This window comes from Mercenaria mercenaria, chromosome 13 (genome assembly GCF_021730395.1).
Source record: "Mercenaria mercenaria strain notata chromosome 13, MADL_Memer_1, whole genome shotgun sequence".
NCBI lineage: Eukaryota > Metazoa > Mollusca > Bivalvia > Venerida > Veneridae > Mercenaria > Mercenaria mercenaria.
The window spans coordinates 13,248,457-13,275,543 of NC_069373.1; the positions used below are offsets into that span (position 1 = coordinate 13,248,457).

A 27,087-nucleotide genomic window follows, 5' to 3' on the forward strand; every position below is an offset into this window, starting at 1 on the left:
GTAATATTGTAAAATCGTGTAGAAAACTGACCATCATCCAAAACCAAAACCCCCCAAAAAATCAAGTAAGTACATTTTCTTGTCAAATTTTAGGTTAAAAAGATATTGACTGTAGACCAAGTGTTGCGTTTCTAGATGTACTCGGTATATGTCAACGTCTTCTCTGATACTTATTCTTAGTTTTGATTATCACCTTTAGAGCCAACGATTACGTGGAAGATAAATATCAGATATCAAAAAAGATGTCAACTTATCTCCTTGCCTTTGTAATTGGTCAGTTCAACAAAACAGAAAACCGAACAGCACACAATCTTCTGTATGGTGCCTGGGCCAGACCACAATCTGTGGATCAGACTCATGTTGCACTGGATGTTGGCATAAACACAATAGTCAATTACGAAAAGTATTTTGGTGTACGTTTTCCCCTACCTAAACAAGGTAAGAACATCTTTGGTAAATGATATCATGTATTGAAGAAACGACCGAGAGCTTTGCTTTAAAGAAGATTCTTATTTAAAAATTTGTGCAATTTGTTAGAAGGATCTATCTTTTTGATAATTATTTAATACCATTGTTTGTTAATTGACACTTGAAGGCTATTATTATTTTCATTAATTTTAGCTTAAAGGGTTTAAATAAGTTGGCTTTGTATTGAAACTATGTTGCACATTGTTACCTCACATAAATGACAGATCTGTTAAAGCCCAACCAGGAATGAAGAAGGGGTTAAAACTGTAAAGTATTATTTAAAAGAACTGACATTTTTACTTTAGATATGATAGCCATACCAGATTTCGGACTCGGAGCAATGGAGAATTGGGGTTTGATAACTTATAGAGAAACCGCCATGTTGTTCTATCCGGGAGTATCATCAGAGAAAAATAGACAGAGGGTGACCGTTGTTATAACGCATGAACTTGCCCACCAGGTTAATGTTTTCTCATGTTTTCTTCAAAATGAAACATGGCGGTTACTCAAGTTATCAAATTTCGTGTTTTTTTCTAAATTTGAAACAGAAGCCGTATAATCATATAAGTAAATTTTACATTCAGACATGATAGCTATCCCTGACTTTGCTGCGGGAGCAATGGAAAACTGGGGTTTGATTACATATAGAGAAACCGCCATGTTGTTTTATCCGGGAGTGTCGTCAGAGAAAAACAGACAAAGAGTGACTGTAGTCATCACACATGAACTTGCACACCAGGTTAAGAGACTCACACTATCGCAATTGCAATCGATTCAGCCGTAGGCATGTCTTTGTCGCTGCATTTGCAAAACATCCGAGGAGCATAATAAATAGGCTTCCAGTACGCCGTACTGTAAACGCATATATTTTCGCGGGGTCAAAATTTCACGAATTTGAAATTTTGAGTATGTTCGCGAGGTTTAATATTAGCGAAATTGTAAAAATGGTATCCTGCTTGAATAAGAATTATACTAATGGTGAATATTTACGCGAGGATTAATTTTCGCGAGATGTAGGGCCTCGCGGATATAGCGAAAATTAAACCCTCGCGAAAATTTCTGCTTTTACAGTATGATAGGCCAAAACTTTAAGAAAAGAAGTATATGCTCGTACCTTCTTGTTTCTTATCTTATCCCCAGATAATTTAAATACGTGGAGTCCATGTGTTATACATGTAGTTGTACGTATACCCAGCGTCCCGAAAATTGTTCGCATATCTCTATCATAACAAATACACAAAAGAAGCGTTATGTTGTACCTAAAAGTTCAGAGGTTCAGAATCCAAATTTAAAAGACACACGACCCGCTTTATATCAGTACATTAAGAGTGACTTGTCAGCAGTCGGTAATGTGACAATTTTGCTGTTTATCGAAAATTGCATGTATCTTCAAATTCAACTTACAATATAGATAAACCAACCTGATTCTAAAACATCGTGCTGTTACAACAATGACAGAGAGCTCGAGTATGTTCAACTGAATACGATTATGGATAAGTTTTCATGGATCTGTTAAAAGACGCACTGTTCCAAGATTATGTTTGCAGAATTCAGTCGCGATTACTACTTGTTTGTTTAAATTGGCTGATTCCTTTATAGCTTGTTTGATGTTTAGTGGGTCATATGTGTTTTTCGTTTTCGAATCTTAACTTTATGACATTAATTACCCATATTTTAGTACGTCATTGTGCTATTTTTTAATAGCGAAATGGAAAAATCTAACCAACCTTCTGGCTAGACAATTAGTGAACTTAATGTATAACTATTGGTCCACCTGAAAATATTTTCTTTGTCATCTCAAGTTGAAAATAAGGACCAAGAAAGTACGACTTCATACTTCTTTTGTCTGTCTTGGCCAAACTAAAACAGCACAAAAAGCCTATCCGTCAGATCCTGCCGTAATTTTGCTAGTGCAGTGAAGCTTACTGCTTGACAGCTTTGTAGTTGTAGTATTTGAAGCTTTAATACTATTTTTTTTCTTGAGAATAATCACAACGTGGCGGTACTCTAGGTGATCAGAACAAGTAACAGTTATTGTTAAAAGTAACACCATTACAAAATTCAGATATGATAGCCTTGCCTGATTTTCGGCCTGGTGCTATGGAGAACTGGGGTTTGATCACCTATAGAGAGTCATACATGTTGTACACTACTGGTGTAACTTCAAGGAAGAACAAGCAAAACACTGTTACAGTCATTACTCATGAACTCGCTCATCAGGTGATTTGAGAATTTTAGATATCATTCTACTCACACAATTTTTAACCACTCTCATCGAACTTGAGCTTGTATATTATATACAGTCGAAACTCGGTATCTCAAACTCGCTTACCTCGAAATTCCGCTTAAGTCGAAGAAATTTTCAAGTCCCGTCAAATTTCCTTCTTTATATATGTAATTCAACTCCGGTTACGTCAAAATTTGACTTATCGAGACTCCGGATGTGTCGAAAGGGATTTTCAGTCCCGTCAGTAAAATTCAAGTGCATTGTAAACTCGGTAAGTCGAATTGAGGAAAATATGCGATAAAATTTCACACATCTCCTTGTGAATGTGGTTGTTTTTTAACACATGTCCATGTTATTGCCTAATCAGAGAGCCGCGATGCCGACATATCAAAGGTGCTGCGATAATCAAAGTGAAATGATGTCATACTTGTTTGCACGTGCCATTATTATAATTGTTAGATGTAAACATTAGATTTCTTAATCAGCGGTCATTTGTTTTTGAGACGTTATGAAAATTGCTTTTCATTTAAACTAATGAATTAATTAGTTTGAACAGCTACGATCTTTGATAAGGATTAATTAAAGGTAATCGCGATGTGAATGTATTAAAAATAACTTCTTGGGGGAATGTATCATTCATTCAAAATGTCAGATCGAAATGCTGTCAATCCTCCGGGAGAGAAACATAGTACAAAATGAAACTTTGCTCAAAAACATTTGAGGTTAGTATCATTTTCATTCTTCAAAAAAGTGAAAACTTTAGTAAACACAAACTGTACGGAATCGTGTACGTGTATAGTGCCTAAAGCGTATACACAGCATCACGGAAACAGCGTTTATTTTTTATTAAAACTTCTCGTAACTAAACCAACTTTTTTCATCATTTCGTCCAAACGTCCCTTCTCATAACTCGAATTTCGGTTATCTCGAAATAAAAGGCACGGTCCCTTGAAATTCGAGATATCGAGTTTCGACTGTATTTTATTCCGCGTTTACCTTATATGTGTACCATACAACATCCCGTATATATCATTTTGGTAAAATGGATTACCCTGCATGCATTGGCTTTTCTTGAGCAAACCCTGCTGATTGTCTTCTTAAAAAAAAACAGTGAAAAACTAGAACATACATATCACACGAAACTGTACGCGGTTACATTCTTATGTATATGATGTATTTTTGAATACTGCATTTGAGCCGCACCATGAGAAAACCAACATAGTGATTTTGCGACCAGCATGGATCCAGACCCAACTGCGCGGATCAGGATCCATGCTGTTCGCTAACGGTTTCTCTAATTGCAAAAGTCTTTAAAAGCGAACAGCATGGATCCTGACTAAACAGCGCGGATGCGCAGCCTGGTTTGAATCCATGTTGATCGCAAAGCAACTATGTTGGTTTCCTCATGGTGCTGTTCATTTATTTAAAAGTATTAATTAAATTTGTATATGCACGAGGTCGTTATCGTAAATATTGCCTGATACAACTTTAGAAGCGTAAAAATAGTCATGAAAGAGCGAGAGCGTATTGCTCAATGCAGAATTAATAAATATTTTCATCACGCTTATAATTGTCATACAAAAGTTCAATTACAAATATCATCGTAAATCGCTTTTTGACATAATTTCATAGTTTCGAACCACTGCAATAAATTAAAGACAAAATTTCTCAAGTTTGTTGAAACGTAACGCAATAGCTTTCTTTCCTTCATTAAACATTTCATTAAAGTATATTTTTCTGGCACGTTTTACATGTAGGGAAAAGATTATCCCGAGTAAACTGATACAGTAACTATCATTCACTGCTAGATAATTATCTTCCTTTTTTCGTGGTTAAGTGGTTTGGAGACCTAGTGACGATGAGTTGGTGGGATGACCTTTGGCTGAATGAAGGATTTGCCAGATTTGTTGAGCATATGGGTGCGAATATGCTATATCCAGACTGGAAAATGGTAATTTACGCTTGACTCTAGTAAGGTAGCCACATGAATTAGTGTCATTACGTTAAAAGTAACCTAAATTTGTGTTGTTGTTTTTTGTAAGATCGATGTGTCAGAAATGGAATTTCGTATATAAGTACATATAATTGAATGTGGTTTAAAACTGTAACTAAATATACTTATCATTAAATAGCAATTAAAAGTACTGTAATACAAAGCTGAAATAATTACAAGCAAGCGCGTTAACCAAAAGCTAGAGAGTAGATCCTTCTCGTTCTACTTTCACGTGCATTAAAATATAGTACCTTTGGATTTCATGTCATCCTTCAGGTCTGAATGAAATAAAGAAATCAGCGTGGTAAAGGAGATGTATTTTTGACATTTTTATAGAACGAAATGACGGAGAAGATTGTTGTTTTAAGGAAACCTTAATTTTAGTACGAATATTAGTATCAGGTCACAACATTTTAATTTTGATGTAATTTTGTAACAGGGAAATATCTTTTTGACGTTTTATGTCGATTTAAAGAATATTCTTCAAAATTTAAAAAAAAAGGATTTATATCCTGAAACGGGTCCAGCCATCTTTAGGAGTTCATATAAGAAATAAAATAGTATATTGATGCCCTATTAGGATACACTGGCCAAAATTTGATTTTGACTATGCACATACATAGACCTATTCGATTATTTTTTTTTTTCATTTAGAATATGTAGAGGTCATTATATTTGTATCGATATATACAGTATATGTATGAGTTCTGAAGCAGAAATATTTTACAACTGTTGGAGCGTTATATTATACGTTTAAGAAGCGCAAATTTTTCAATGCTATAGAATATTGTTTACATACGTACCTACACTTACTATTAGATGCATTACAAAATGTACAATCATTTCCTTTAGCAAGAGTTGTAAATCAATTTTCAAATACGACGACACTCATGAAAATGACGTATCGACGCACAGGGTATAAATTGGCGATTTTTGGGATCAGACATAACATTGCAGGGTTTTCAAATGAGCCTGTAATAAAAGTTTTTGAATAATGTAAATTTTCACCTTTAAGTTATTATAATTGATTGTTTTATAATATTTTTCTATGTCCTACAGTTTGAACAGTTTGTTGCTCATACTACGCATGCAGCTTTTGAATTTGATTCGCTGGTTTCTTCCCATCCTATTTACGTACCGGTAGAGAACCCGGATGAAATACACGAGATTTTCGACTCCATATCATATGACAAGGTAACTTTAACTACTCGAAATTTTTGTTTCACATGCTACTAAGTATTTAATTATTTTGCCGTCTTATGTTCATACTGATACAAAATATAGCATAGATAGCACTATAATAATCAGACTTTTGACCAATATGATAAAAAATCAGTACAAGTCTGAACAAATCATAAACCTTATTTTCCTTCTCTTTTAGGGTGGCTCTGTCATACGCATGATAAGATTTGTTCTCGGAGAAGAAACTTTTAAAAACGGTTTACAGGTAATTAATTTAAATATTTTCTTAACTGCAATGAATAATAGAAAAATACTAACTGCATTAATACACATTTTATCCTCTCTTTAACTATTCTAAATACATCTAGAATAAAGATTTAAGAATAATACAATTGTATTTGATCTGATAAAAAATATTTGGTTCATACTTAAATTGTTGTTTCTATCAGTTGAATTGACATTTTAATAAATAAACTTGTGTTTCAGCTCTACCTGAGGAATCATAGTTATGGTAATGCCGATCACAACGACCTATGGAATGCCTGGGCAACAGTTAGTACTTAGAGTATTTGGCTGTATGCCTTGTAGTTATTCAGACTATATTTAAAGGTCCATTACTAAGGGAAAGTGAGTTGGCATTATTTTTTCATAGCCAGTGCATAGACTTCTGCAAGACACTAGATAATGAAGATTGGCAGGTCAAAATTTACAGAAGGTCTTTGGAACTCAAAGAAATGTATGTGTATTATGTTGAAATTTCAATGAATCGACAGAATGACCCCCCAGGTCTTTTTAACTTTCTTCATACTTCATAGAAAAATAATTGTACATATACTGCGATTTATTTCGAATTTCTACATACCAACTTTCATTTTCCAATAAAATGAAATAGTTTCTGTGCTTTTTAAAAGAAATTAAAATGTTCACTTTCCTTAGTATTGGACCTTTAAAGAGTGCTTATACAATCTTAATTTATATGAGCTCCATTGTGTAATTTCTGTGACGTTTATTAAAGTCGTGGTCGATTTAACGTCCTCAGATACTAAAAGTCTGTTAAATGTTCGTTCTTATTTGTACATGTGAATGACATAATTTCAGACACTTTCATGGTCCCATAAATGAAGGAAATACATTTAGGAATTTACAATGCATTATTATTTCGACATATCTAAGACTATAAAGTCAGTTTAAAACAGATCAACACAAATTAAAATTCAGATATGATTTCTACTTTTCACATTTTTCTCTGTAATCAAGCAAGCTAAGAATGACGGACATCAGGTGGACGTTAAGAAGATTATGGATACATGGACACTCCAAATGAACTACCCGGTAGTTAAGATCACCAAGCTGAATGGTAAAATTCGTCTGGAACAAAGTCGGTTTTTAAAAAACAAAAATGCAAGAGATCCTGAAAAGTATCATAGTACATTTGGGTAAGTGATTTAAAATTGGTAAAGCTATTCTAGTTAACATGTTACACTACCGCATTCTGTAAATCGCCTTACGTTAACTAGCAGATTAATTACATAAACAGTCTATTCATGTAAAACAAAATGCAGATCGAAATGACTTCCCTTTGTTTGGTACGACTAGAGAATATGACTCTTAATTAGCTGTCCCTCCTACCATAGTAGGTTTCCTTCGCTTGATAAGCAATAAAATTGATTTGTAGAACATTGCTGACTCAACCAAATTATATCCAAGTACAACAAATATTGTGCGACTCGTGTACTACTAAGATCCAGCATGCGTTGTTTAGATGCATAAATTAAAATAAAGCTAAACGTATTTATTACTGAAAACAGTACCAGGATAGCCGATGTGAACGTTGAAGTGAGGATTATTGAGAAATATTGTTAAGATACAAAGTTGTCATAAATGTTGCGAAACATAAAAATTCTCTAAAATAACAATTATTCTCAAGGTGAGACATTAGTAGAGATGGACTGCCAGGCAACATTTTTTGCTTAACCATCTTCTTGTCAAAAACAAACTAGCCAGAATGTTGGAAAAATATGGTGTATAGCCGCCTAACATTTTACTTATTTTCTTATAGACCGCTGGTGCTGGAAAGATAAACAACTTAATATATGGCTGTAGCAGCCTTGTATATACTTTTCTAAATAGTTTTTAGATTGTTCAGACTGGTACATGAAGGGGCCACATGAATATCAGCAAAAAGCCTTATAACAACTTCATCATCCAATGAACCACTTGATGGATTTACACTTATCTGAGTCAATAACATCCTGCTTTAAACCTGTTTTAAGTCTGTTATAATAGTTATGATTGGTCACAATTAGGGTCCGCTAGATATAAACATAACAAAAACATTTAATCAACGTCGTCACATGAGCCACTTTATGGATCTTCACCAAACTTCTGAAGTTTGTTTCTGATGGTTTCTCATTGTCCTTTTTACGGCTCCATAAAAAAAAACAAAAAAAACTTTTTAATGCCCTCTTGATAGATCTTTACCAATATGGGTTTCTCTCAAGTTTGCTCAGTTGGTTGTACATTAACTCTTTTATTGCCTGATGGTCCTAAATGGTTTCACTTGACCATTTTAGGGGCCATCAAAGCTAACAATTAACAAATAGAAAAAAACAATTTAAACAACTATTTCCCACGGGCCTCTTGACAGATTTTCACCTTGTTTGGTATATAGTATCCTGTGTCAAGTTTATTCAAATACTTTCGGATAAGCCCCTACCGGGGCCACCAGAGATTATAGAAGAGGGAAAATGCTTTAAACAACTACTTAATTGATCTTCACCAAATTTGGTCTGTAGCATTCTTGGATAAGAACTGTGCTCCTCAGGTAAGAGACCATTTGTTTCATTTATCATATCAAGCTTGGACGCTTATCTGAACAGGGATTATATCCCAGTGACTTATAGTGTACGTAGCTAACTGCATATGTGTTTCAGATAGTCTGTAGTCCTTTATTCCATCTTACACTAAAGCTATATACACATGTTTGTAGGTACAAATGGGAAATTCCCTTCACTTATGTAACTAGTGCTGCACCAAATGTCAACATTACGAACTCGGACATTAAGTGGTTGAGTGATACAACCTTAGGTACGTAAAAAGGTGCACCTGCAAGTGTCTGTTTTATCTTTTTTCGTGTTTGTTTGTTTGTTTGCATTAATTAATGAGGTCTATGTTGTGTTTGATAACCTCTTTTCAGAACATTTTTACACCACGTACTAGGATATTGTTCTCCATGATATTTACCTTATTGTTAAAAACAAATAACACAGAATTTGGATTTTAGTTGTCGTAACTATGACGATGTTTCTTTTTTAACATCTACTCCGATTTTAACGTTCAATTTTGATTAGAGCATAAAAGCTTTAATAAAATTATTTTTGCTTCTTATAATTGTTTGTCTAACATGTCAATGTATTTCGGATAGTGCAAAAGGATAACTCAGTTCTTTGTTTTTTAAATGAAGTTTAAAAAATCAAGGGCAAGTAAAGAGACACGTAGACTCTTCCATTTTGTTAATATAAACAACCCTCAAAAATTTCAAGTGTTAGGCAAAAGGTCTTGATGGCATTTTTGATATCAATTGTAATGTTCGAAAGGAAAACGTCTGAGGAATTGTTTTAATGTAGAGCTTTTTCTGTGTCTGCTTCTACATATGTTTATAATTCAACAGTGCATATTTTTTTGCAACATGTCCTAACAACAATAGTCTGTACATAGAATGCTTAGGAAAATGATTCAGATAAATTACTTTGCAACTTTTCAACATCCAAACTGTATTTGTTACAATGCCGTTTATGTTATGTTTACTTGACTGACAAAAATACTGTTTAAACTGATGTCGAGTTTAAATTCTAAATACCTGCGTATACAACCTTTGATTTCATTTTTTTTATTTCTTATAAAAGCAAAGATTTATAGATTTCCCTAATTTGTACTCTTTCTGTGAACAAGTAACTTTGATATATATAATAATAATTATAGCAACGAATTGTTCATACATGTATGTTTTTTTGTATTGCATGATTTACGAATTAAACACCAGTGCTACATTTACATACGTTTAATTAATTCTATTTATTTTCAATGGCACTTTTTAAGAAAACAAAAATAGTAGACAAAAACAAGGCTGATATGAAAGTTAGAAACATATTGTAACATTTAATAGGGACAAAAAAACATAGTTTAAGAGAATATAGCTTTTCTGAAAAAAGCAAATATTCTATAAAACGAGATAATTAAAAAAATACGTAAGTTTGAGTTATCAAAATAAAGATAGGAGTGCATTTTTTCTTGCACTTTTTATATGTCTCCATTTACGAAATGAGTGATAGTGTCACCCTCAACTAATAAAAAGTGAAATGTTTTATTTAAATGCATTCAGTAAATGATGGACAGGCTTTGTGATCATGGAGCCTATTCAATTTTACTGTAAAATAATTCGTCTAAAATCGGTGCTAGGGGTCGTGATGAGTGTTGCACATTTCATTACCTCTCATGAACAATCTCAAATAAACGGACTTAGGCATTTTTTTGCAAGTTTCGTTCTGTGCTTCTAAAAGATCTCGGGGTAGAATTTCTAGATAAGTCATAGCATATCTTAGTTGCTCTTCACAAACACGCAATGTGTTATGATTTTAAGAGAATGACCAGGGTAACTGGCACTCTACAAATGTATTGTTTTTCTAGATATTGATCATGTGAATGTAGCTGCAGATGAGTGGATTTTGGGTAATATTGATCAATATGGGTATTACAGAGTTAATTACGAGGATTCTAACTGGAAATTACTTATACAGCAACTCAAAACAAAACACAAGGTAAATATTTCTTTTGCTATTAATTTAGAACTTATAGAATAGTCCTCAAACAATACTTACCAAAAAAGACTACTGAAAGAGAACAGTGTTTAAAACGTTTGTAAGTACCATGAAAGAATACTTTAATTGAAAACCTTGCAAAAATAGTAAACAATATTCCTTATAGTTTTTTTTTTCTTCTCTTTTTTTCAGGTCATTTCAAACATAAATAGAGCACAGATAATCAATGATGCTTGGAGTTTAGCGAGGTAGGACAATCTGATTATGAAGAATATATTTAGAACATTTCTATGGTGCTTCGGGTGACTAGTGACAATGTTTACACACCTGCACTTTACAAGCTACGAGCAGTTTTATTCTGTAAAGCATATACTTTCGTTCTTGTTTCAGGGCAGGCCAATTGTCAACTGATATTGCATTGAATATTCTCGAGTATTTAGGCAAAGAACAAGATTATATCCCATGGGTAGCTGCAAGAACTCAACTTCAATATCTAGATGACATGCTTAGAAAAACTGAATTATATGGGAAGTTTGAGGTTAGGCTATTTTTGTTTTCCCAAATACAATATGTAAAAGGCGTTAATAAATATTCATATCAATAGAATGAACACATAAAATGAAGTGTGTTCATTCCAGAGTTTCCCGCCGTAGCAAACTGTTTAACTTACTTAAAGAAAGAATCCTAGGATTTAACTAGCCGTTCAAACGCATCTTTCCTCAGCCAATAAAACGTAACTGAAAACGTATTTTTGGTCCTAGTCCTTGAAGTTTGTTTCAGACTATCGTTTTATGGCTCAATTATATCAATGTATTTTGTTTTTACGTCGATTCCCTATACTAACGTTGGATAATGTTGTGTGAATCACTACCAGTGGCTCTAATCAAGTATAAGTCGAAAAAAAAACTAATAGTAACGCATTGCCGTTTTTTTTTTCACGGTAATAACTTCTTATAGAGATTTTCGGAGAAATTTGAGAATATGTATAGCGAGAAAATTAATCTCACTTCGAATATACATCATTTACAGTGTTTGCTATGCTTTACATTTCCTAGCAAATTTTATATTATACAATTTTAATCGCAACATAAGATACATTTTAATCGTTTTAATATCATTAATACTTAATGATTTACCTTGCACTATTGTCATGGGAAATTAATTTGCTATATTATCTCAAAGTGTATCGTTAAAATGTACCTGAAGAATAACGTCGGAGTTCCAGCACTAAAATTATATTAGTTTTCCCCTTGCTGTATAAATAAATAGGTTATGTTTGCTTAAGAACATCAACTTTTCATTTCATCTCGGGTAAATAACTTTAAATGAGGCCTAGCTTTGCGTATAATGTTGTAACGCTTCATTTTACGGTTAAGACTCCGTCGAAAAAGAGGGGACATATTTTTTCCCGCATAGATCATAGGATTATTTTCTGCGCTTAGGAAATTGCCCCTATGGTTTGTAGGTAAATATTTGGGGTTACAGTGACCTTTTGACTTAAACTGGTTTCAGATCGATCAAGCCTTACATACATGATAACTATCTGTGGTCAGTAAATTTGTCAGTAACATTGTTTTGAAGGACAGTATATCAAGATCACAGTGACCTCAAGACTGAAAATGGATTCCGATCAATAACCGGAAAACTGTAGGGCCTTGGACTGTCACACTCCATATTAATTTTTTTCCTATGGTCAGTAGATGACACATATAACTTTCATATAGAGGTCAAAGTTCAACGTCAAAGTGACTTTGCCACAAACATGCTTTTCAGTCAATAATTGGATAATGAAATTTCCAGTAACAATCGAGACATTTCAACTGTTATCATACGATATATTAAGTTTTCAATCATTTTTGTTCACCATCGCCAACAAAGTACACTTACATGTATCAACTCTCAGTAAAAATGGGACGGGTTATTTGTGGCCCGTACAGAACTCTATTATTAAGTTGTGTGGCATCAGCAAATACAAGTAACAGAAATAGCTACAGTAAAGGATATTAATGCTATTACCAAATTGTTAGTAAACTGGAATCAAGTGTTTTCATTCATCAACATATAGACCTTTTATAAACACAACATTACATTAAACATTTATTAACGTAATAACTTTATGTTATTGTTCCTTTCTCACTTGAGACAAAATGCGGTGACATTTAATAGTGAAAATACTTCTTATCATATGGGGATACAGTATTTCGTAGAAATTGCTGATGTCTTCTCTTCGGGGACATTTTTTTAGAATTAACAGATTCCTTTCAAGAAAAAAGGAAGTTCAGTTACAGTTTAGCTTTGAAAGCTAAAACTCTTCTTCTTAAATATTCTTACATACGATTGTGTCATAAGTATATTTCTTTCTTTCTCCAGAATTTCATGTTATCGAAACTGTCAGACCCATTCAAACATTTTGGACTGGATGATACGAATGCTTCTCATATTGATTCGTAAGTATAAGGTTATGTTTTGCTAGCTTTATGTGCTTTTCATATTGATTCGTAAATAATTATAATGTCGAGTTTGGTCAGCCTTGCATGCGTTCATATTGATTCGTAAGAATAAGGTTGAGTTTGGCCAGCCATATGTGCTTCTCAAATGCTTAGTGAGTATAAGGGTGAGTGGGGTTTGTCTTTTAGGCTTCTTATATTGAAGGCTTGAGTTTGGTTAGACTTGTGTGCTTTTCATATTGATTTGTAAGTATTAGGTTGAGTTTGGCTAGCCTTATTTGTTTGCGTTCATATTGCTTAGAAAGTATAAGGTTGTGTGAAATTAGTCTTTTAGGCTTCCCATTTTGATTAAAAAAAGTATAATATTGATTTAGGCTTGCATTGTATTGTTCTCATATCGATGTACAAGTATAAGGTTGAGTAGGGCTAGCCGTATATGCTTCTTATTTTATTTTCTCAGCATAAGGTTGAGTGGGGCTAGCCGTGTACCCTTCTCATTTTATTTCCTCAGTATAAGGTTGAGTGGGGCTAGCCGTGTACGCTTCTCATTTTATTTTCTCAGCATAAGGTTGAGTGGCGCTAGCCGTGTATGCATCTCATTTTATTTCCTCAGTATAAGGTTGAGTGGCGCTAGCCGTGTATGCTTCTCATTTTATTTCCTCAGTATAAGGTTGAGTGGCGCTAGCCGTGTATGCTTCTCGTTTTATTTCCTCAGTATAAGGTTGAGTGGGTATGCCTTATATGCTTCTAATATTGATTCGTAAGTATAGGGTTGAGTTGGACTAGCCTTGTATGCTTCTCATTGTGGTTCGTCAGTGTAAGGCTGAGTTAAATTAGTCTTGTCTGCTTTTCATAATGATTTGTAAGTATACGTTTGAGCAGAGCTAGTCTTCATGCTACGACAGCAATTATATCGTATACACATGCTATACTATTTAATTACTCTTTCAATTTAGCAAAACATTTTCCGCATGTTATCCATGTTTTAGTGTACTGTTGACGAAAAGAATAATCATTTTAATAAACTGTTAAAACTGTGACACAAAAAGGATCTCAGATTGATCACCGTGTTTATGATTATATAATTTTTACCTTTCCGTTTTTCCTTTTCAGGCTGATAAGAAGCGATATTGTAGAAATGGCTTGTTCTTATGGATTGAAAGATTGTATTCAACACGCGAAACAGCTGTTTGGGAAATGGATGGACAGTCCAGATGATAATCCGTATGGTTACACATTTTTAGAAAGATAGCGGTTTACTAAAAAAGTAGAACTTAGTATTAGTTGTAGATATTTGTAAATGAAACGGTTAGCACCTTACCCACTAAGTATGACAACAGATTGCTTTCTATTTTATAGTTACGGTCCATGCTAACAGATTCTTGATGCGTAGGCTCTATTACGAGTACGTTTTGAAGCTATGTAGGTGGGAGTGTAATACAAGAAAATACCAAACATTTACAACTGCTTGTATACTATTTCGAAGAATAGTATTATAAACATTTCAGCATAGATCCTGATCTAAGACCTGCTGTATACTGTACTGCGATAGCAGAGGGAGATGAAACTGAATGGACATTCGCCTTCGAAAAGTTTAAAGCTGCCACAGTTGCAACTGAGAAAGTCACTTTGTCAAGGGCGTTAGCTTGCACAAGAAGCACGTGGTTGCTCAGCAGGTAGGTTCACTAATGGGTATAACAATATTATAAATGATATATAGCTATTTATTTTTATTTTTTATTTAGTAAAAAACAATATGATATTCCTTTAAATTCTATATGTTTCCTTTCTTTCTTCATAAAGGTATTTAGAACTGAGCGTAACGCCCAGCGTGGTACGAAAACAGGATGCTACGAAAGTGATACTGTACATTGGAGCAAACCCTATCGGGCAATCGTTAGCTTGGGACTTTGTTAGAGGAAAGTGGGACTACCTTTTCAACACGTTAGTAACTAAGCCAAATTTTAAAACAGATTGTATGATGGCAATTTGAGCAAGTAGAATTTTTGTTTAGACAGAATAAATACTGCAACAGTTTCATCTAATTATGATTTAAGCGGTTATTGCCACAGCTGGACTATATTGGGAAGATACGGTGGATTTTCAAATTGTCATCATTTGAATATGTTATATAACAATAATTGAGGTTGCATAGTTAATTATGACATAGAAAAAACAATATCGCGTTTTATAGAAACAGAGACTATTTGTTTGTTTTCCTTTCTTCAGGTATGGTAAAGGCGTCTTCTCATTTGCAAGGTTAATATCAGGAATAACTGCAACATTTAATACAGAGTTCCAGTTGAAGCAGGTAATACTTTACCACTTATAAGATCCGTGATTTAAGAGTAATAAGTTGCCACTGGTATTAAACGAGCCATATAAACCTAGTTTTATATCTTGAAATAATTCTAAAATCAGCAAGAAGATTATGAGAAAGCTTAGAATGCAGTAAAATAAAATGATACCAGTCTTGGTCTCATTGATTATGTTCATGAGAGGTAATGAGATATGAATCACCCCTCGCGATCTAGGAGGATTGTAGTATACACCGAATAGACTCCACGATGTCAAAGGATCGGAAAATATAACGAAATCCATATATTTTTATATATCTAAGCCTTTAAGTAAAACAGATGGAAAAAAAGAAACAATACAAAGTCTTTATCCGCTGATTTGATAATTCGTTGCAAATTGGACATTTTCCAAACACATTATTTTCATATTTAACAGTTACACGATTTTCTTGAGGAGTATCCAGATATGGGTACTGGTAACAGAGCCTTCAAACAGGCCATAGAGAAAACAGAATCCAATATTATGTGGATGAAGAGAAACAGAGATACCGTTGCTACATGGCTGGACAATGTTGGTACCCCTCATGATGCAAGGGTAAAGGACGTACGACTACCACTTCATCTAATTCCTGATTCGTATGATGTCACCCTGAAACCAAACATGTATAGCAATGACCCAGAACAGTTTAATTTCGAAGGACATGTGAAAATCGTAATGACGGCAAAGGAAATCGGACGAAATGTTACCTTACATGTAAACAAACTAAACATAAATGAAAAAAGCATTAATTTCGGCAAACAAGATGGATCGAAGGGACCTAAATATAAAGGTAAACAACATAAAAAAATTTTCCTTGGGCTTAGTTTTTATTCTTATTGTCGTGCAAGAACTTGTTATCCAAAAGAATTTTATTTGCCTGACAAGTTTTAATTGAAGGTGTGAAAATATGTTTGTATTACCAGAATACCGAGTTTTCGATACCCTGCTTTTGCAGAATAGTTTCATAGTATTTTATCTTTCTTTCTTTGTCTATTCAAACAAAGGTCAAAGACTAACAGATGATAAGAGACAATTTGAAATATTCTTTCTGGACTCGGACACTGTTGCGGGGGAAAAATACACGATTGAAATGAATTTTACTGGGCCTCTAACAGGAGATTTGGCAGGATTATACCTAAGTCAATATAAACGGGAAAATGATACCATGTAAGTATGCTAGGACTATACCTTTTATGACCTTTAGCAGCATGGTTATAAGAAGATGTCAATTATCTGATATTCGTTGTAGATAATTACCTTATGCATCAATAAAGCTCTTTCGTTGTGATGTATTAACTTGTTTGATGCAACATAAAATTAATGTATTCAGTCTAGTAACCAGTGCTTCGTTCGTTGGTTTTAATGTTTAAACAACGATATCTTATCTTTGTTTATGGATCATCAGGCTAATACGTTTGAATAAAGCTTTGCATATGAATACATTATTTCATACTGGAGCGTATAATATACTGCCACAGCTGTACTAAAGGTCCCCCTGAGCTCTACAGACAAGTAGATCTAGTATTTTTTTCAAGTTTAAAATAGCAGCGAATTTTAACTTGTTTATTCAGGAAATATATAAATTATTAGCACATTATGCTCTCTCGTGGTAGGCTTAAAATACATGTATATGATTCTAATATTAATTTATCATTGCAGATACATTGCCACGACTCAGTTTGAGCCAACTGATGCTAGGAAGGCATTCCCATGCTTTGATGAGCCACAGTTGAAAGCTGTATTCAACGTTAGACTTGTCAGAAAATCTCACATGGTCTCTATATCCAACATGCCAATCATTAGTGAACAAAAAATGTATGCTTAGTTTAGATTTTAATTATTTATTCTTTTAAATGGTTATATTATGAAGCAGGTGATACAACTGCAGTTAACAGATAAAAGTTATTATAACTGTCTCACAGTAATCAAACCATGTTACATATCGCAGTCAAAACGGATACGTGGCTAACAGGTTTGGTCTTGCTGGTAAGTTCTATATTCCGGACCAGGGATAACTGAGTCTTCAAAGTTACAAACATTGCCACACAGAATATTTTATTGTCACAGACAAAAACCGAGACCGTCACTTTCTAGTTTTCATTTCAAGCGCAGACTTCATAAAAACTACAAAAGATGAATGCAGAGATGTGATATTTTGTTTAGGCAACAAAAGACATGTTCTCAGATACCTGCAAAAACGCAAAAAATACTCCATTCAGAATATTTTATTGTCCCAAACAAATGAAGGTGGCCTCCATTCCAAGTATGCATGCGTTGTGCAAACTAGCCGAGAAATTGAACAAAATTGAACAATAGAAAGAGGGGCCATGCTGTTTGTAATTATAGTAAGTGAAGGATGACTGGCCAATGGGAAATGGTTCATAATGAGGTTAACAAAAATCTAACTTCCCTAATCAAAAGACCTTTGCCAGGGAAAATTTTACAGTTTCGTTTGCAATTTCGATAACGAGAAAGTATTTTTCACTAGTTGCATTGCAAAAAATATAATATGTGGACCTGTGACGAAGTTTGTAAAGCCCTTTCCTTTTTATTGAACTATATTTTCGTCAGGTTTGGGAATACAGTTTTCAGGCAAGCATTAAGTATTCCCATGGGAACAAATTGTGCAGATTAGATATTAGATTTGTTTTTATATTGTTATGAAAAGGCGGCTCTAAAATACATAGACATACATTATTACTGCATCTAATAAATACTTCACGCAATCTGGATGATATTCGTAATATGGAAAATCCGTTTTTTTATCAACTTGTGGCTGCAGTGTAAGTTCCGAAAACCGCAAACCACCGGGACCATAAGAAAAGTCCGGGTTTTGGTAGGTTCCGGTATTTGGAAGTACGAAAGGTTTTTGGACAAATACAACTGCATACCAGAAATCGTTCTCTGTGATTTAGAGCAAGTTCAGAAGTGCAAACTATTCATTTTGTCCTGTAGGGACAGTTCAGTTATACGATGTTTCTTCGTTGTCTTAGTCATTTTAGTTATGAATATTATAAGCAGAAAATACTTTATAATTTTGATAAGCATCATTTCTATACTTGTATGTTATTCTAGAGTCACTGTTATTATTGCGCTGATTCTAATTACAAAGGGAAGACGATTTTTTGATGGACATTTACAACACATCAGCCAAAATGTCAACATACCTTCTTGCGTTTATTGTATGCGATTTCAAGTACACTGCAGATACAACAACAACGGGCGTGAAGGTACGTTTTGCGACTTTTTCTGTATTGTTGGACCTGCTACTTTACACTCACATCAGATAATTGTCCCCCGCATTTTTTAAGAAAAAAGATGGACATAGAAATAGGCTGCGTCCTTCCGTCCTTCCTTCCGTCCGTCACATTTCGTATCCGGTCCATAACTCCATGAAGGGATTTTGAAAAAACGTGGTGTAATTATTTACCATTATGAGAAGACGTGTCATGCGCAAGACCTAGACCCCTAGCTCCAAGGTTAAAGTCACACTTAGAGGTCAACGGTTAACAGAGTCTGTTTCATGTTCGGTCCAAAACTCTGTCATCCATAATGGAATTTTGAAATAACTTGGTATAAATGTTTACCATAATGAATAAATGTGTCATGCGTAAGACCCAGACCTCAAGCTCCAAGGTCAAGGTCACACTTAGGGGTAATGAATAAAAGGGTCTGTTTCGTGTCCGATTCATAACTTTGCCATTCATCAAGGGATTTTAAAATTACTTGGCACAAATGTTCACCATAATGAGACGACGTGTCATGTGCAAGTTTCAGACCCATAGATCTAAGGTCAATGTCACACGTAGGGGTTTAAGGTTAACATGGTCTGTTTCTTGTCCAGTCCATATCTCTGCCATTCATAAAGGGATTTGTAATGAGATGACGTGTCATGCACAAGACCCAGAACCCTAGCTCCAAGGTCATGGGCACACTCAGAAGTCAAAGTTTAAAATGGTATGTTTCTTGTCTGGTCCATAACTCTGCCATTTATCAAGGGGTTTTAGAATTATTTTGCACAAATGTTTCCCATAGTGAGTTTATAAATCATGTGCAAGAACCAGACCCCTAGCTTCAAGGTCAAGGTCACCTTTTGACATTTTTTTTTTGTTCATGGGATTACGTCCTTTTTATATAATAAAGTACAATACTCATACATGTATTTTTGTATCAGTTTTCCCACAAATTTAAAAATGAAATTATGTTTAAACAGAGATGATCGGTAGTGATAGATATAAAATGCTATTAATAATTGTAGACTTGTAGCATGCAAACCTAGGCACAAGTTACAACTTAATGGTATATAGAGGTAAATGCAGCATTACTATGGTTACAGAACATTAGATTGATATGTAGTGCAGCTCTGCATTGACTAACAGTAGAATTAACCTTTTCTGGTGTGTAATTTAAAAACAAGCATTTTAGTACTACATAAGTGTCATGCATTTGATTTGTCTATGAATTACCTCCATTTAAAATGATTTAATAAAATACTTCATTATATTTTTTTCCCATACCAATTTAAGAATAAAATTAAATATTTGGAATACAGTTATTAGCATTTGAAAGCATTCACCTATTGTAGATTTCCAGACATTTTCAAACTTCATAATGTCTTCATGAATGATATGCTATATATTTAAGACTGACATCCTTGTTTGTAGGTTGCCCTATTATTCAGAAGATGCATGTAGTATGTTTTGTGAAAAAATTCTTTTGGCGGGGGACGTTGAAAACTTTGTCACAAATTCTTGTTTAGGCATTGTTTTTTTTTCTTCTTGATACTAAAGCTATATGCCCATCTGATCTAAACGATTGTCATTTTATAACATATTTTAGTACAGAGCATGGGCTCGTCCAGAATCACTCAACCAGACGAAAGTTGCTTTAGAAACCGGTACAACTTTATTGACTTACTATGCTGAGTATTTTGGAGAAGCGTTCCCTTTGCCTAAACAAGGTATTTATTGATGTTTTTGCTTTCCGATTTCAAATGTAAATGCTCCAAGGCTACTTGCAGTCTTAAACAGAATTTCAGTTCTACCAAACTTTGATTGATACAAACAACTGTACTTTTGGTTATTTTTGCTTCACTTTTATTTCGCGCTGTGATAAATAACAGACAAAGTCGCGTTGTTAAGAATTCGCGCTTCGTAGTTTTTTCTTCTTTGGGAGATAATGCTTTTTAATCTTCGCGAGAGTTTTGAATTCACATCGCTTTGATCGCGAATATTAGAAAAAAATAAAGACGTCGGGAATATAACCTACAGTAACTTACTGTATGGGGCGAATAAAGTAACAGCAAAACCACATGTTTGTTCACACAATGATATAAGAAAGGAACCGTCTTAATGATAACTCAACTGCAGAGCATGAAGTACAAATATAATTCTGAATTTTTTATTTCATTATTGAAAAAAAAAATATCTTGCGAAAATATAAATGTCGACAGTAAAACAAAGTACGCAGTTTGTTATTCGTTTCATTATGCGATACATACCACATTACGGAAATAATGTATTGGTAACTGTCATGAAATATGGTAAGTACAAGAACAGATTTTTAGAATATTTTTATTACAGTTATTGTTCGCTTTACAGATATGATTGCCATACCTGATTTCGCTGCGGGAGCCATGGAGAACTGGGGCTTGATTACATATCGGGAGACCGCAATGCTGTATGAGCCAGGAGTGTCATCTGAGGCCAATTTGCAACGAGTTAAAGTCGTCGTTGCCCATGAACTAGCACACCAGGTAAAGTGGAGGCAGGCTGACGTAAAGGATAATTGAGCTTACTGACTTAGTCTATATAGCCAAACCCCATTTAAGGCTATCTTCATTATGTGATAGAATGAGACGAAATATTCAGAGATAATCATCCAAGGAGGTGTTAAGTTATATGTACGTTTTATGAGTTACAACATCATTTCTGCAGTTCTACTAGTGCGTATTCAACTATCTAAGTGCATACCTTTGGGGTCAGATATTTACGAATAGAATATTCCTGTTTTCCCTACCATAGACTAAACTGCTCCTTCGTTACACAACAAATATATTGGTTAGAACAAAGGGAATGAAATATACATTTGTATCTGTTTTGAGTCTTTATTAGCTTTTTAGCCATGATTTACCCTAACTTGCTACACGAAAGCATGCTGGCGCGTTATGGAGATGATGCGAAAATAATTCGCCACATTAAAACAATGATTAGTCTGCATCAAAGGCTATGTAACTTTACATTTCTTCAGATTTGAATAATGTATAAACATGCCCTACTTGTTATTTCTTATAGACGCTTACTTGCTTTATGTAAGTGAATTTTGACCATATTGCACGATCTGTGATTCTTTTACAATCAACTTTTCATGATTTCCCCTTTCCAAAAAGAGAAAAGTCGTAAATTTTCTGAGATAAAAGCGAAACTTTGCCTCAGAATTTCGCTTAATAAAACGGAAAACTACCAATGAGAGGAAACATTATATCGGCTTTGTTTGTACGGAAGGTTTTAGACATTAAGCGTACGTTTTATTGCCTCTTGGGAAGTAAATAAAACAAACAGGAAAGCTTCTGATCGTATTCCTTGATAGCTGATTCAACTAATGCGCTGTATTACGTTTACATTTGCCTCCCGACAGAGGTTATCCAAACTCCGAACTGAGGTATTGGCCAAATGATATGAAACTACAGATTGATAGATTTCTGACAATTATTTGTAGATTTTTTTCCACACCTCTGATATAATGGACAGAGGTATTGAGTATATGATATGTACCTACCGATTGGCTCCTCGCAACTAGTTGTGGAATATTTTCTACGCCTCTGATCATGTAATATGAATTGTTCCTCAAAACTATTTGAATGTTCATTTTTCGCATTTCTGGTACCTTGGATAGAGTTTTACGGTGTATGATATGCATCTACAGAATGTCTCTTCACAACTATTTGTAGATTAGATTGTTTTCCCACAAATCTGGTACTGTGGATAGAGGAATTAGGTATATGATATGGATCTGCAGACTGGCTCCTGACAACTATCTGTAGCTTAATTTTCCACATCCCTTGTCTGTGGATGAAGGTATTGGGTATATATATGGATCTATAGATTGGCTTCTCCCAATTATCTGTAGACAATTTTTCCAAAAAACTGGTACTGTTGCTGGAGATATTGGATATATGATATAGATATGAAAAGGTTCCTGCCAGCATGTTTTAGAGGAGTAATAGTCCTCAGATTTTGATTAATTGGTTTGGACTACTCTCCACTGTCTGTCGATACTTTTATCAATTTACGTGAATGTAAAATATAACAAATACACATCAAGCATAACAGTATTAATTTTGCATGTTTCAACCTTTTTTCCATCAGTACAGATGCTGGCATGTATGTAATCGGGATCTTCAGATTAAGTGCTATTTCAGACTTACTATATCGTTTTAGGACACACGGTTTTACTCGTGTTATAGAGCTCATAACTCAACAGAAAATTAAGTACTGATAAACGTTGCTAAAATTGAGGTTTCTCGATTTGGGTGTTCCTCTGGCTAGGGGATGTATTTAAATCCGTAGGAATTTTCTTAAGATTCTAATATTTCTCTGGCTAGAGGTGATATACATAAATCAGTAAGAATTATGCTCCTGATATTTGGAAGTTTCTCTTACTGTGGGTAGCGACATTAGTCAATAGAAGTTCTCTTTAGATTTGGATGTTTCTCTGACTAGGGATGATGTACGAGGGTTATCCCTATAAATCGAAGACTTTTGGAATAAGTTTTATTGACGCCTGATTGAAATTATTTTACATTCATTTTACAACAAAATCATTCTGACTTGAATTCAAGTCCATAATGTTCCTTGTTATTCAAAATGTCTACGAGTACTTTGGAAAACCCTCGCATATAAAAAAAACAGGGACTATGTACAGATTTTTCTGACTAGGGATAGTGTTTATAAATTTGTAGACATTGTGTTAAGATTTGCATGTTTCTCCGACTAGAACATAGTTCAGTCTGAATTGTGTTAAGACATGAAAGTTTCTCTGACTAGGGATGGTGGTTATAAAGGGGGGTCCCAGTTAGGTGTCTGCTAAAACTCTGATTAATATTGGAAGAGTGGTACACTCTCAAACTGGGAAAAAGTGGTTGGGGTAAATAAATATTCGAAGCAACACTACAAAAATTGTGCAGTTGTTAAGAAATGGCCTCAGATTGTCTATAACTATCTTAATTTTATTAAATACAGAATTGATTGATAAATTAACAAAAAAATTCCCACTTTATACATGTGTTTCATGGAAAAAGCATGGACCTTGAACATGACATGTAGACAAACCAAATTAACCCTGAAAGCTCAAAGTATTTAACAAATGGTTTTGCCTGAGGCAGTATATTTTGGGGAAAGCTATTGTTCAAATTAACATTAAATTTTCTGCATTGATTTTTCCATGGCACACATGTATAAAGTCTTATTAAAGAGAAAATGTTTTTGCTAAAATTTATCAACCAAGTCTGTATTTAATGAAACTAGAATGTGTCTGTAGGACACATGGTGTGCCAAGCCCCCATCCCCCCCCCCCCCCACCCCCGACTGGTACATTTGTCACAAATAAGGGGAAATAATTCAAATATTTGCAGTCTTAATGGGGTATAGCCTCAAAAAATATGAAAAGGATTCATTATTCTATACCATATACTTTTTGAGCTATGAGCATCACAAACAAAAAATCCACTATTTTGGCTATTTCAAGGGCCATAACTCTGTAATGAATGCTAAAATTCTCAAAGAAAATGCCATGTGCAAAGGTCACATTATGATAAAGACTCAAGCAAGGTTTCATGAATTTACATTTAAATACTTCTGAGTAAGGCACCGAGAATACTTCTGAGTAAGGCACATAATTAGGTAAAAATGTGCATTTTTTTACTATTTCAGGGGCCATAACTCTGGAAATAGGGGGCAGACCCAGATAAAAAATAGTAGATGCGCAAGTTCATATCATAATAAACACTCATCAATTTATATCAAATACTTTTTGAGCTAGGCGTGTCACAAGGTGAAAATGTGCATTTTTTACTATTTCAGGGGCCATAACTCTAGAAATAGGGCGCGGACCCAGATTAAAAATAGGAGATGCGCAAGTTCATATCATGATTAAGACTAATGCAAGGTTTCATTAATCTATATCAAGTACTTTTTGAGCTAGGCGTGTCACAAGGTGAAAATGTGCATTTTTTACTATTTCAGGGGCCATAACTCTAGAAATAGGGGGCGGGTCCAGACGAAAAATAGGAGGTGTGCAAGTTCATATCATTATAAAGACTCGTGCAAGATTTCATCAATTTATCTCAAATACTTTTTGAGTTAGGCGTGTCACAAGGTGAAAATGTGCATTTTTTACTATTTCAGGGGCAGTAACTCTAAAATTAGGGGGCGGAGCCAGACGAAAAATAGAAGGTGCGCAAGTCCATATCATGATAAAGACTCTTGCAAGGTTTCATCAATTTATATCAAATACTTTTCGAGCTAGGCGCGTCAAGAACTTCGGACGGACGCTTGGACAAGAGCGAATCTATATGCCCCCACCACTCATTGGGGCACAATAAAGATAGTAATAGACAATCTGAGGCCATTTCGTAACAACTGCACAGTTTTTGTAGTGTTGCTTCGAATATTTATTTACCCCACCCACTTTTACCCAGTTTGAGAGTGTATCACTTTTCCAATATTAATCAGAATATACTGATATACTGTCATTTTTATGTTTATTTAGTTTACAATATCTGCTGAAAATAACACCTTAGTATCTCAACTAATAAAAAATATTTTGGCTTTTGGGTGAAGTTCGTTCATTGAAAATCAGTAAATTTGATTAGACCATTTTGTGGCTCTGTGCTGAAAAAAGTATTCAGTACAATTTAAAATGCAACATGTTGTGTGAATGTCCATTGCATAGTTATTTTACCATGAAAGTTTAAGGTAAAAAGTTAGAACCATTTAAAAAAAAATAACAGAAATTGTGTTCCTGGCTGGTCACATGTCAGATTACCCCACCCACTTTAAATGTGAATATCTATAAAAGTAAGTCAAAACTGGTAACAGTAACACTTGTTAATGAAACTTAATACATGTAGGTATATTACCACAAAGTATAAATAAAATCAAAAACATTTTGCGCAGACACCTAACTGGGACCCTCCCCCCCCCCCCCCCCCCCCACCCTTTGTAGACATTGTATTAAGATTTGCATGTTTCTCCGAGTAGGGGTGATGTACATAGTTCAGTCTGAATTGTGTTAAGACACGAGTGTTTGTCTGACAAGGGGTGGTGTATGTAAATCAGAAGGAAATATGTTCATATTTGGATGTTTCTGTGACTAAAGGTAATGTACATAGATCAGTAGAAACAGTGTTGAGATTTGGATATTTCTCTGACTAGGGGTGATATTCATAGATCAGTAGGAATTGTGTTAAGATCCGGATTTCTCTGACTAGGGGTAATGTACATAGATCAGTCTGAATTGTGTTAAGATTTGAGTGTTTCTCTGACAAAGGTGCAAAGATGCATGTAAATCAGTAGGAAGTGTCTTCATATTTAGATATTTCTCTGAATGAGGTAATGTACATAAATCAGTAGAAACTGTGCTAAGATTTGTAGGGTGATGTACATAGATCAGTCTGAGTTGTGTTAAAATTTGGATGTTTCTCTGACTATGGGTGATGTACATAGATCAATAGGAATATTATGGTACGATAGATGCTTCTCTGACAAGTAGTGATTGACATAAATTGGGAGTGTGTCCAGTGTTGATACTGTTAGATTGAAATCCTTACTTTTTATGTTTACACTCGTTTGACAGCGTGACGTATATATAACCGTTTATCCGTCTGACAGGACGTTTGATTCTATCGACTTTGTTTTAGTTCCGATAACATTAACGGTAGTAATTTAATATAACATTAAATCGGTATCTCCCATAATGCACCCATAACTCACTTAATGTTTTAGGACTGTGTTGTATGCGATTTTCATCTTAATCCATGTATGGATATTTCTCAGTTGGAATTGCAAATGTAGCACATTAGCAACACTCTAGCAACACCATGGTAAGTAAGTAAAATAATGCGGGATTCACTATATATTGTAGTGGTTTGGTGATCTCGTCACAATGGAGTGGTGGGATGATCTTTGGCTGAACGAAGGTTTCGCCTCTTTTGTGGAATATATGGGTACAGACCATGTCAGTCCTGACTGGAATATGGTACGTTTTATTTTTCGTGACTGTAGAAAGTTTGTTATTTTTCAGTTCTATATTCTATACATTCAATAGACATGTTCTACGATGCTTATATCATATCAATAATAAATACAAAAAGATACTTGATGAATAATTACATGTATGTCTTTGCAAATTGCAAGACATATGAATGAAAGCACGTCTAATAAAATGCTTGCTAGTTTTGACAATAATATGACGTGTAGTTATTTTCTTAGATCATTGATCTATGAATGAACCAAACAATTTCTTAGTTCAGACAGTCATCAATAACTTAAAACATGTTTTGCACGGAAGGATTGTCACAATTTGTTTACCTCGGTAACAACAAAGAGTGCATTCTTC

General features: G+C 34.3%; 1 protein-coding gene across 3 annotated transcripts in view; it reads left to right on the plus strand.

Moving 5' to 3' along the window:
- Positions 1–27,087, plus strand: part of LOC123530511 (aminopeptidase N-like) — a 49,949-nt gene that overhangs the window by 9,099 nt on the left and 13,763 nt on the right. The window contains exons 6-28 of one of the 3 annotated variants that reach the window (XM_053521203.1): positions 200–438; positions 2,534–2,688; positions 4,533–4,646; positions 5,748–5,882; positions 6,070–6,135; positions 6,357–6,422; positions 7,128–7,306; positions 8,860–8,957; positions 10,557–10,687; positions 10,880–10,935; positions 11,078–11,225; positions 13,058–13,134; positions 14,248–14,358; positions 14,643–14,810; positions 14,938–15,078; positions 15,364–15,445; positions 15,868–16,261; positions 16,476–16,638; positions 17,131–17,286; positions 18,584–18,701; positions 20,311–20,431; positions 21,072–21,226; positions 26,614–26,727. In XM_053521203.1, coding sequence (XP_053377178.1) covers positions 200–438; positions 2,534–2,688; positions 4,533–4,646; positions 5,748–5,882; positions 6,070–6,135; positions 6,357–6,422; positions 7,128–7,306; positions 8,860–8,957; positions 10,557–10,687; positions 10,880–10,935; positions 11,078–11,225; positions 13,058–13,134; positions 14,248–14,358; positions 14,643–14,810; positions 14,938–15,078; positions 15,364–15,445; positions 15,868–16,261; positions 16,476–16,638; positions 17,131–17,286; positions 18,584–18,701; positions 20,311–20,431; positions 21,072–21,226; positions 26,614–26,727 — 3,187 coding nt within the window. Of the gene's footprint in view, positions 1–199; positions 439–773; positions 929–1,052; positions 1,208–2,533; positions 2,689–4,532; positions 4,647–5,747; positions 5,883–6,069; positions 6,136–6,356; positions 6,423–7,127; positions 7,307–8,859; positions 8,958–10,556; positions 10,688–10,879; positions 10,936–11,077; positions 11,226–13,057; positions 13,135–14,247; positions 14,359–14,642; positions 14,811–14,937; positions 15,079–15,363; positions 15,446–15,867; positions 16,262–16,475; positions 16,639–17,130; positions 17,287–18,583; positions 18,702–20,310; positions 20,432–21,071; positions 21,227–26,613; positions 26,728–27,087 lie in introns of all 3 variants that reach the window. The other 2 variants (XM_053521201.1, XM_053521202.1) reach the window with 2 other exon arrangements.